We start from the raw sequence: 12,244 nt of genomic DNA on the forward strand, positions 1-12,244 counted from the left end.
CACGTCATCAATTAATGGCAGTTTTTAACGGTTAAGGTACGATTGATATAATCTTTATAAAGTAAGGGAGGGAATAATCATTTTTAAAAACTTGGGTACTTGATTGATATTAAGCAAACTTAGAGGGGAGGGGATGATATTTCCCCTTTTTTAAATTAATGACTCCATCCCAAGGTAGATACTCATGTTTCCTGGTTAGTACGAGTGATTATTTGGACATTCGTTGGTTGCTCTGTATTTTTCCTGTTCCTGTTAATCAATATGTGATTCTTATTTGGGATGGTCTTCAAGCTTTTGTGAGTAGGAAAAAAATCAGAAGGCGGTTTCACGCCTTATAAGAACCAGGAACTGTTCAGCTCCTTCCAACCCTACCACAATCCCCACCACTCATGTGGCCCCTATCTTGGCCATGGGTGAGCAGAAGCAACGGCGGATTGGACTGGCATGCAAAAACAGAGGCATTAAGACTTTTAGAGGACCACATGAACCAAGAGAATAAGAAGATTGCCAGTCGTTTGGGTTTTGTGATTTGCCACAACCGCCTCATACGCAGAGAACCCAGTTGATTGAAGTTTTCATTACTTGACGTTAATGGAGAGACGATGCACGATACAAATGCACACACTAACTTTCACTCGATCATTTTCCATATCAGGTTATTAGTATTCAGTAGGTTTAATAAAGGGTGATCCAATCATTTTAGAAAATTTTTAGACATGTTAACTGCGGAAGTGGTTAAAGGTTTCTTTGAAACTTCTAATCTGGAAGACTTGAGCAGAGAAGGCGATTCAGCATGTCATTGCTCTTCGTAAATGAGAATTCAGTTCTCATGCTTTTACCTTGGTTTTCCTGGTAAATGAAAATAGAACTAAAAATCCCCAAGGGGCAGCGAAGTTGGCAAGGGACTAACCCTAGATCCTGAGTTCGACTTCGCCTCCCCACTTGGGGCTACCCGTCTGAGAGGAAACTCCCTAGTGATGAGGCCCCAGTATCTCCCAATTCATGTATGTTACGAGGGCGTGCACGAGCCTTGGCTATTTCTGACTCAATGGTTTTGCAACTAGATTTGTTGGTAATAAAAGTGGAGATGCTCAAAAAGAGTCTCAAGCTATAAAATAAGGGTCTAACCCACTTCCTAGGGGCCTTGACTTTAGTTTTTTAGAGTGCTAGTGAGAGTTTTTTGAGATTTTCAATAGTGCTCTACTACTCTTGACGGTGTTCGTTTCTCACCTTAGAGTGGTCTTCTTTCTGAGTTGTGCACCACCTTCACCTTGGTTCTTGAATTGTCTAAAAGTTAATTAAAGTAACATAATACAATAACCCTTGATTTCATTAGGTACACATACTATTATCGACATGTGACCATAGGTAACCCGAAACAATGGTTGTATGCTTCCCTCCCAAGGGGTAGAATAGGTATTGTCCTTCCATGTTTAGTGAGTACATTAGGTTTATGTTATTGTTTATTAACCCTAGTTTATGTTACTATTATATTCATACTCAAAGCTCACGTGTTCGTGCATTACATTAGTTCTTGTTTAGGTTTAATTCATTTATTTCATGTAGGGTGTTCTTAAATTGTTAACTCATGTTTAATTATGTGTTTTATGTTGTTTCATTTGTTGTAATTTTTCATAATCTAATTCGAGTTATACGTAGAGTCATCATACTCAAATCTAGGTGGCGACTCAATTCTTAAAACATAAATATTAAAAATGACGACTATCTCCTCTCCCGTCTTGAAAAAGGTTACACCAAAATCGTCCAAAAACCCCCAATTCCAGCGACAATTCTCACACTTTTGCAAAGACAAATCCATCAAAATTGTTTATGTTCAACACTTGAAAAAAATTCGATGAATTTATTAAAATAAAATAATTCATAACATCCCATATGCAAAAACAAGGTGTATTAAACTATAGGAATAAGATTTTTATTGGAAACAATTTCAACAAGTACTCCATGCAGGGATTAAGATATGGGTAACAGTATTGGTATCGGTCTCTACTCAAATCTGATCTTCAGGAGTAATGGAGACTATAAATACTGTTCTCTACTCAAATCGATCAATTTTACTCTTACTTTTCATTAAAAATCAAGTTTTTTTAACTATTTAACCTTGATCCAATATCAATATCCAATCCAAGATCGACCAAGTATCAATATCAATATCAGCGTCGACCAATACCGATATAATCCAACTGATCTGATATCGATACCGATACCTCAATCCTTGACTCCATGAGAGAACACAAGTTCAGGAAGAGAGAATCCCTCCCCTTACTATGCCTAAATTTAGCAATCCAGAGTCAGAGTATCCTTGTTTATGGTGCGAGTCAGGTAAGCATAAAGCCTTGGATGATAAGATGAAATTTCCTTTCCACGTAAACAACACCATTGCACATCGGTCTCAACGCAAAACGCTTGCAGTTCTGTTTACTACAAAACAAATTATCTATAAGAGAAAAAGACAATAGATAAAACCAACTCTCTTTTCCTCTCGGCTTCAAACATAAATACTGAGAGCTAAGTTTTGCCACGCGTGGAAAAAGGGAAGCAAATCCTTTGTCTCTGCTATTTCTTTTTTCGCAAATTTCACGTTTACGGTAAATACCCTTTTGTAACCGAGTCTCGTCTCTCCACGGCAACTTCTTCAGTTACATCTTTAATCTATCTATTACTTTAAACGTTCTTCCTTACCGTTAGATGATTAGTCTCTGTTTGGTTACCCTTCTTCTTGCACCCAAAATGAGTAATGGAGACTATAAATACTGTTCTTCCATGGTTCCTTCTCTCTCTCTCTCTCTCTCTCTCTGTTTCACTAAATTCGTTTCAGCCATGGATTCTTTTGTTATTCGTCTTATATTTCTCTGTTCTTCCCTCAGTAATCTCATTACAATTCTCTGGTTGTAAACGAGACTTAATTTTTTTCAGAAATGTGAATATCTCCATTAATTTCTTGCCAATTTTGTTCAGTTTTTTTTCCTAATTTTCTCAAGTTAGAACAGAGATGTTGAAAGGAGTGAATCCAAGATTTCTGAATTTGTCCAACTCGGAATCAATTGAGAACGAGTCCGTGAATCACTCGGACGAGTTTCGAATGTATGTGTTCAAGATCAAGAAATGCCCAAAGACGAAAAGCCATGATTGGACTTCTTGCCCATTTGCACACCGTGGGGAGAAGGCACGGCGTCGTGATCCAACTAAATTCAATTACGCCGCCATTGCATGTCCCAAGTTTCGAACAGGGGAATGCTCGAAAGGCGAGTCATGTGAGTTCGCTCACGGGATTTTCGAGTTCTGGCTTCACCCAACTAAGTACCGTACACGTGCATGCAATGCCGGAGAGTATTGCCAGAGAAAGGTATGTTTCTTTGCACATACGCCGGAACAGCTTCGGCCGGTGAGGAAACAGAAGTGTTGTTATGTTTGTAAGGCACACATGGGTGAAAGAAAGGAGGAGATAAGTAGTGATTCTGTTGGTGGTGGGAGAACTGGGTTGAGTTCACCACCTGCAAATATGGTGACAAGAGATGGAATTTTGAAGGAAGAGTGGGAAATTTCAGAGAATTTGAGGAGATTCAGTATAGAAGATGAGGAGGAGGAGGAGGTGGAAGAGGAAGACGTTGCAGGGGATGGGAGTTTCGGTTATAGGGATGTACCGGATTTACCTGATATTGATTGGATTACAGAGTTGGTGAACTGAATGTGAGATGTGATAGAGAAGTATAGTTGGGAATTTATTTTCCATGAATAATAGCATTTATTTTTTGGAATGAAAGAAGATCTTTTATGAAATATAGTAATCCATGTATGAACTATGAAGGCGTTTCTCAGAGAACTTGTGTATTCCAAAGATTAAGAAATTCATGTATAAAGATTGTCTTGTTTGATCTTTTATCTGCAGATTAAGAAGAAAAGACTCTCTCTCTCTCTCGTTGTCAAAAAGAAAAAAAGGACATGTATGTACTTGGAGCGTGGCTCCTGCGCCCAGACTCAGGGCCTCGTTAAATGACCACCCTATCCCCATTAAAGTTGGAAATTCTGCCCTGCTGATGCTTCTACATGTGTTCCCATTGGCCCCTGCTCTAGCGTAAGGGCCACGCTCCTAGACAGAAAATTTTCCCCTTTTTTTTCATGTTTAAAATTTGATTAAATTGTAATTTTGGGAAAAGGTTCTCTAAGCTGCCAAGGGAGGATACACCATCATACTGTATCTCTCTCCTCCGCTCATGAAATGGCCTCAGTGCATTCCTACGAAACATTCCACATCTCATTCGGAGAACCATCTCCGTGTAATATTTTTAGGCAAATGGAAAATGGTAGAATCAACAACAACAACAACAACAAACTCAGCCTTATACCAACTTACTGGGGTCGACTACATGGATCCAAGCAAAACAAAATAGGGAAAACAGAATTCTAACTATATCTACTTTGTCCAAATTATTTAAGCTTCAGATAGTAACATCTAAACTAGAAGGAAACAAATATAAATTATACATGAATAAGTTTTTCTTAAAAAAAAAATCTATGATAAAACAGTTCAAAGCCACCTTTTGTTTTTTGGTAAATAGTTCATAGCCCTTCCCATCATTTAAAATAAGGGCAGGGACGTCATATCACGGTGCCCTGTGAGAGGGGTGTAGGGGGCGCCACCAAGCAGGGATCTTTTTCCCTTAAAATAAATACCATCAACAGGTTCAGAGGGACCGTCAACAAAATATCGTTTGAACAGTAGAGTACCATCTTCTTCCAGTGTAAGAAATATTCCAAGGGATGGTTTCTTCTTTCTGTCATTTTGCACAGGAAGAACTTCCTCGGGCTCATTTGGAGGTTCAAGATTCAGATCAAACAGCAAGGGCTTAGGGAGTTTATCTTCATTGTCTCTGAAACCATCCTCAAGATTAATGCATCTTGGTTCATTATTGTCATTCAAAACTGCAGGAGAAAAAAAATAAATCATATTGTTAAGTGAGGAAGAAGCAATGTCAGTGAAAATTGTTAGATATCCATAACTAGTACTTATTTTCACTAAAGTACCTTCACTGCCTTCTTTTGTTCCTTCACTATTTGAACTATCATCCACCAACAAGATCTTTTGCAGTAATGTTGCATCTCTGAATGTCATTAAATTCATGGATGACATTTCTCTTCTTTGTATCTCACTAATTTGCTTGAATTGAAAATATGTCATCCAATACTCAAGTCTTTCAGGAGCACTAGGTAAGACCAATTTCTTAACATTAAGGGACAGAAGAACCTGCAATTTGTATTGACATAAGAGCTTCCTAAAGGAAAGAAAGAAAGGAAGAAAAAAAAACAATAGAAACAGAGATGTTTTTTCCAACTTACAGATACAATTGCCTCTACCAATCGAGGACACATTCCTTCACGTCTATACTTCTCTCTGGTTCCAATAAATGGCATCTCTGCTAGCTTGGTCCCATGAATCCTAGAAGAAAAAAAAAAGCCATTACATCTGTGTACCCAATTGAAAATTTCATTTGCAGACCTATATACTATAGATTCCTTGTAACAAGAAAAATTTCCTTCCAACCAATTATGAGCTTTTAAGGAAGCATATATACCTGATGGATGCTGCAGCAGTTACTTCATCTTTTCTCTCCAAGGTGAAAGTGTAGAACCCTTGACAATTAAGACGGCTTAAGTTTGACCTGAAATGAGGACAGTTAATACAATTTACAAATTCAAACAGGGCAAGAGATCCTCAAGGTGGAAGAAATAAAAAATTCTATACAAGAGGAAACCCGTTCCCAAAATACTTACCCACAGTTGAAAACAACCATTTGGATCCTATCCAAGCCGGTCCTGCTGTCAATGATAGGCTGGAAGCATTCATCATAGACTGCATATGCCAAAGCAATCTTTGAGTTACAATCCATCGTCTTCGCCACTTCATGGGGAGATGCTCCTTTTGGATGCATACACTTGTTTAGAGTCCATGAGAATCCATCCTCTATTTGATGTGGAACACCGAGGAGCTTCTGCAATTGCAGGTACACCTGATAGATAATTAACACGATCAAGTTAGTTTGCTTGCAATCAGCCATTCACAAAAGAACTTCTGGTAATTCATAGTGAAAATTTATGAAAAGAGAGAACAAAATTCCTCTTGTTTATTATCATAAACAGAAGTACAAAGCAAGTGTGGCTTTCAGTTTATTGAATTTGGGGAATGTCCATTGAAGGTGAAAGAAAGGAACTCCAGCTTGGCTGTAACACTATTGTTGGGTGGTAGAAAAAAGAGAAGGACCTAGTCAAGGATTTAGTTCATGGTATCTGTACCGGTATCGGTCACCTATCAGACCGTATCAGTCCGAATCGACCACAAATTCAAAAAATAATCTCTCTTTTTTCTTTATCAATACCACCGATATGTATTGGAATCTATAAGAATTAGTCTGATAAAAAGGGCGTATCCAATGCACGCAGCTTCCACCACTACAGGGTCTGGGTAGGGTTATAATGTATGCAGCCTTACCCCCGCTTCATGGAGAGGTAGTTTCCCGACTCGAACCCGTGATCACTAAGTCGCAACAGATAAACCTTACCATTGCACCGAAGTCCGCCCTCTTAACCCATGCACCCAGTTTCTCTTAACCCATTGTTAAGAGAGACTCTCTTGATCCATAGGATTTGACCCTCTAATTGGACTAGAAAAGAATATTTAGGACCTTCAACAATAGGGTGCTAGAAAATTATAGGCATTCACTATTCTCAAGTCCAATCATAACGTCAAATCACCGTTCTTCGCCAAAGTAAAGAAAAATTAAATCCAAAAGGGAATTAATGAGCAGTACCTCGCTACAACTTTTCCCACAGAAGAAGACATTGTCAACAAATACAGCTGTTCCTCTAACACAGTGCGAATGACCTACAGTAGTTAGACAGAAGTAATAAGTTCTTACGATGCTAAGCACAAAATAATTATAAAAATGGTATAAAAATGAAGAACACTAACATAATTCTTCGCACTGAAAACATGTGAATGAGCTGAATTTATCACCAGACATCCCACAAATTGAGCAGCGACAGATTGGGCAGTGAAAAGCAGCTTGGGGAAGTGTCTGTGACAAGTTGGTAGATTAATATCAGGAACAATATTAAACATATGAAGATGAAGATCAAAAGTCTTATCTTTTCAAAATTAACTGTAGCAAGAGTTTGGATCTTGATCTACCTTTATACCAACACATTCTTCATGATACGTCAATGGACAAATATCGCAGCAGATTAGCTGCCCATCACCTCCACAGATATTGCAAATGTCATCATTCTTATCAACATCATCTTTTTGGATGTCTACATTTAGATATCCTCTGCATGCAGGAATATCTTGCTTGTTCCATGCTTCTATCTGGCAATCCAACAAGGATTTTCTAGTCCTACCAGTGTATGTATTCATGTAAGCTTGGTCCCTGCTACTTCCTGCATGGAACTCAAATTCTTTAACTGTAATGGTGTTATTGCAACAACTGCACAGAATTCCCTCCATAGAAACCTTCCCTCTGAGTGTAACCTCCCCATCCCTGTACTGTACTCTGGTACCTTCTTCGATTGTTCCAGATTTAATCAACCATGACAGGATAGTCCATTTGCCATTCCTGATAATGTTTGATTCTTCTCTTGGTGGGCTGTTTCTCCCATTTTCAATCTCTCCATCCATGGGAACTTGACCAATTCTATATCTCGTCCTCCTAGAGGATCTCCTCACACCAAGTAAGTTAGTAATACTAGAGGCAGAGGCAAATCTGTGGCTGGAGTTTCTCGGAACCACAAAAGTAGGGTCTTTTTCCAAACTGCTGCTTGAATTCTCAGAGTAATTCCGTCTTGCCCTGCGAGGCATCTCTATCTATGACCTGAATGACTGAAAAAATCTAGCAAGTTTACTGAGCTAGCCCTTCACTCAGTCACTGCAAACTATATTTGGACCACAAAGAACAGAGTTTAGAACAAAAAAGTCCTATAGAGCATCAAACTCAGACAAGATCTGAATAACCATTTTGATTTATAGCAGTATTTTGAGGTATATAATACAGATAATCTGCAACTCCACTCATTGATCTACCATAAAGAAGGACAGCTTGCAAACTATATCCAAGAAAGCAAGAAACTAAAGCGTAACAAATATCAAGAATCTACGAGCATATTGAATTATTGATGCTCCCTGCATAATGGTTATAACCGTTTAAATTTTTTTGGCATAAGCTGATAAGCAACCTGTTTGGTGTGCTCATCTGGGGGATCTCCCTATCCTCTATGCATGGGACACTCATGTACAAAGGAGTAAGAGCCATTTCTAGATAGTTCCTAGTAAGCGAGAGCCTATGCCAAAAATCAGCATGATAGGGTTACAGAACCATTGTTATCTAGCATGCAATCTTCCCAAACATAGTTCATCAAATCTTTGAAAAAAAATTATATCAGGTTAGTAAAGATCATCAGATCGTTGTACTTTCATATGCATAGTCTCTTGGTTGAGACTCTACAAGAAACCTGAAGCTTGAAGTAGAACCAAAGTTTTTAAAGATAAGACTGAAAAAACCATCTATGAGGTATGAATGGCCAGATTTGTTTTGCAGATGCTTGTTCTTCGCCATCTATGATAGCTACAAGCCTGCAAGAAAAGCTACAGGGGATGGCAACAGATGATCCTTATCATATGTGACCCTACAGTTTTTAAGTCCATGGTATCTTGCAAGCTTTGATAACTATATTGAATAACAATAAGCTGGTCAATGGATCATGCTGTACTCCATCTGTTTAGTGCTGGATCCAGTACTTGAATGTTAGAAACATAGAATCCATTGTTGTGAAACATCCGGGATATACATATTATGCTATCAGATCCAAACCGGCACTATGCTATTTGTACAGTTTCCTAGCAAGAACCATGCTTGAAACCTTGGGAAGCAGTGGGGATCGCAAGTAGCTTTGATTCCTTCATCTTTAATTAATAAATAATCAGTGAAAAAGAAAAAGAGATAAACTTGTTGCAGAAAACAAGAGCATAATTTATGAACAAGGTGGGTCAGATCTGGACATAGCTGTGTCAACTCAAGCCTGAAACAACTCTGACCTAGATCATGAGAAATTTTGCCATTGATCACAAGTTATGGGAATATGCATCTACATCCTTAAGCATGATTTTATAGCTTGAATGGGGAGCAAGGATGATAAGATTACCTGAATTGTTGGAGCCGGCGTTATGTAAAATCAATCTAGATGGTGCACATGATCGGCGACACAAGAACCATACTGGATGCTAAACATGGATCAAAACATTGAGACAGAGGAGGTCTAGTACTAGAAGCAATGAGAGGGATGCATTGGACAGATAGAGGAGGTCTAGAACTAGAAGAAACAAGAGGGATGGATTGGAAATAGAGAGAAAACTGATCTCCTTGGTGACTCTCTATTTCTCCCTATGGGCCTTGACACGGCAGAGGAGCGTCTCATTGAATATATAGAGGTAGATGATAAGAACTTGTTACCGTTGTGCTTTTACACGTGTAAAAACTTCCTTGAATTCCTCGTCTGGTATAAGAAAACCACAGGCGATGGAAACCAGATACAATTCACTGTCTTGCATTGTGCTTGAAAAGGAAAAGAGGGATAGAGATTTACCTCCAATATCGGTTGTCATTTATCGCAGCGTTACCTCGGACAGTAAGTTCACGACACGTGTAAGCGACGGTTTTCTGATATCAGTCTCTCATAGCTGGCATTTTACTAGTATGAATTGAATTCTGATTGTGTAATACAATAGTCATGAGCTATTGGCTTGTCTAGTTTTTATTTGTGGTACTATGAGCATTGTGTCTTACTATATTCGGGGGGAAAGACAATAGAGCAGTGGTATTTTCCAACGATTTTGTCAAGAACATTTACTAAATTTGCGCTGTATCCTCATGATTGCTCTATATTTTCATTCATTGTGAAGGATATTGGAATTCTAACATAAACATTTATAGATCCCTAAGTTTTGGAAAGACTGCAATACTTTACCAACATAACAGAGACAAGGTACAGAAAAAAAATGCCAGCTCTCATTGGTTAATTCTCCTTGAAGGTACCTCAATACCTTCCTACAGGAAGGCCAGAAAGCAAGCACATGATCACACATTAGTTGGAAAGGATTAGTCATCCTAGAGCTAATCCTATCCCCCAATCCCATTTATACTTATGAGTAAAATATATCAGACAGTGCTGTCTTTGTTGTACCATGACCCTAAAATTACGTACTCAAACTAGTACTAGTAATTCTAAGGGAGATTCTTAGGGTTATTTGGTCAAGATTAATTGGGGCAAGGAGTAGGATTTTTTGTGGGCTTGGGTCAGTACGAACATGAGTCTAGCTGATTGGATAGCTGAGAATCATTGATTGATTAAAATATTGAATGGTAATGGTGACCCAATCAGGCTTTTCAATTGTGAAGACTCTACATTTACATCCCAAGTCCCAGCTCTCTTGCAAGTCAGCAAGCAATGAAGGCAGCAAGTTTCTTTCATACTCCTCCCACCCCATGTTTGAAAAGTAGTTTGGCGCCAAAACCAGCCATGAATTTTCACAAATGAAAAACAAATATAACACTCCTCATCCCCAGAGAAAACAGAGATTTCTAATCTAAACCTTGCTCGCTGCAGTTTCTCTCTCAACATAGGATTTGAATCCTGTGGCGAGGATTGACTGCCCCATTCTGTAAGCTTCTGCTTTCTATTTTGCATCTCTGCAACAAAAATTTTCACATTGTTATTCCAAATTCTTCATGTTCTCTCCTTCTGATTCGTGCTAATCTTTCAATCTGTTGTAGTTTTGAGTTGGGTTCCATTTCCTTGGAAACAGCACTTTTTGTTTCTTTTTGGTTTGATCTCTCAGAGCCTCCTGATATAGGTAACTGGTTTTCTAGTTGTGTATGAAGGCGTTGGACAGTGTAGATGGTTTTAGTCATGGAGAGGGCTAAATCAAGGGGCTTTAGGCTTGAAGAGAATAACAGAATTAAAGAAAATGATTTGGGCCAATTCAAGACTTATAGTGTCAAGAAACGTTTCCCTTGTTGGTGGAAGGAACACCTTAAATTGGCTCGTTGGATGACAGAGAGTTTTTGTGGTTGGTGACGATAACCCAGAAAAATCAGACTTTAAATAAGGTACCTTATTTGCTCTTTCTCTGTATTCAATTAGGGTTTTATCCTCACTAGGAAGCGTTTAATTACTTCATTTTGACCTGGTTTCCAAATACTGCGTAATTAATTCTATTCCTAAAGCGTTTTTCTTAATTGATTTCCTTCATTGAAACTACAGAGCAACCATCTGGTGGACATTACTGAAATCCCGTTTAACGGAAAGGGTTCTTCAGATGAAAGCTTGGAATGAAAATCAAACAGAATCCCATAATTTAATTCCTACAGAAGATGACGAAGAATAAGACTAGAAAGGTGGATATGTTCTACCAGAGCTCGATGAAAGAAGACAAACTAGAAACCTAATTTCCAGCGACGCAGGTCGATCAAACATCACACGGAAGTGTTGCAGTTGTGAAAGAGGCTTTATCAGAAAGAACGAACTTTCATTGGGAACTTTGTAGCAGAGATTCCCGGGAATGGCGGTGTCCCAGGAAGGACCTCCATTGAAGCAGCTTCGACTTGGAAAACTGGATTCATCGTGTATAGATATATCATACATGATCAGGTGGAAGATTACTGAAGTCTAGAACTCAGTGAACTCAGTAACCTTGGACCTCCATTGTAGCAGAGATTGCTGGGAATGGCTGCTTTTGTTTTCTAGTACACAAATAAGAATCAAATTTGTCGGATCTGTTCATTCCCCTGGATATTTGACCCAGGATCCGAATTATTTATATCTCTTTTTGTAAGCTATTTATGCTTTAAGATTTTGTTTGTTTGGATAAAAATGAAAAAAAAAAAAACCAAGAGAGAGAAAAATGGAAAACAAATTTCTCGTTGTTGCGGTAGAATATAAAACAAAATAAATAAAAAGGAAAAACACGTTGCTTGGTTACGTGAAACCTATGTCTAGACACGAGAGCATCACACCTTTGTAAAATAAAAAATCCCATTCATTGCTGGAAAATTCATACCAAGTGAAATCATACTTTCATCTGTTGAATCTTGACATAGATGCTCTGTTGTGGTCTTTGCGATTATCAAAAATTTTGTACTAAGAGAAATAGGCATCAAAAGTTGGTAGTGAGGAGTTT

At 38.4% G+C, this 12,244-nt stretch overlaps 2 protein-coding genes across 2 annotated transcripts; one reads left to right on the forward strand and one right to left on the reverse strand.

Moving 5' to 3' along the window:
• The first annotated feature begins 3,010 nt into the window (after positions 1–3,010).
• Positions 3,011–3,706, forward strand: LOC122665962 (zinc finger CCCH domain-containing protein 54). The gene has a single exon (XM_043862082.1). The coding sequence runs from the start codon at positions 3,011–3,013 to the stop codon at positions 3,704–3,706; it is 696 nt and encodes a 231-aa protein (XP_043718017.1).
• A 765-nt stretch (positions 3,707–4,471) lies between these two features.
• LOC122665963 (increased DNA methylation 1-like) lies at positions 4,472–9,732 on the reverse strand. Its single transcript, XM_043862083.1, has 10 exons — positions 9,211–9,732; positions 7,205–7,944; positions 6,986–7,091; positions 6,825–6,898; positions 5,791–6,026; positions 5,592–5,678; positions 5,356–5,455; positions 5,044–5,263; positions 4,693–4,941; positions 4,472–4,476 (listed from the first exon to the last, which is right to left on the reverse strand). Exons 2-10 carry the CDS (start codon positions 7,868–7,870, stop codon positions 4,472–4,474), a joined length of 1,743 nt encoding a protein of 580 aa, XP_043718018.1. The 5' UTR covers positions 7,871–7,944; positions 9,211–9,732.
• Positions 9,733–12,244: the final 2,512 nt, after the last annotated feature.

Source organism: Telopea speciosissima, chromosome 6 (genome assembly GCF_018873765.1).
Source record: "Telopea speciosissima isolate NSW1024214 ecotype Mountain lineage chromosome 6, Tspe_v1, whole genome shotgun sequence".
Taxonomy (NCBI): Eukaryota; Viridiplantae; Streptophyta; class Magnoliopsida; order Proteales; family Proteaceae; genus Telopea; species Telopea speciosissima.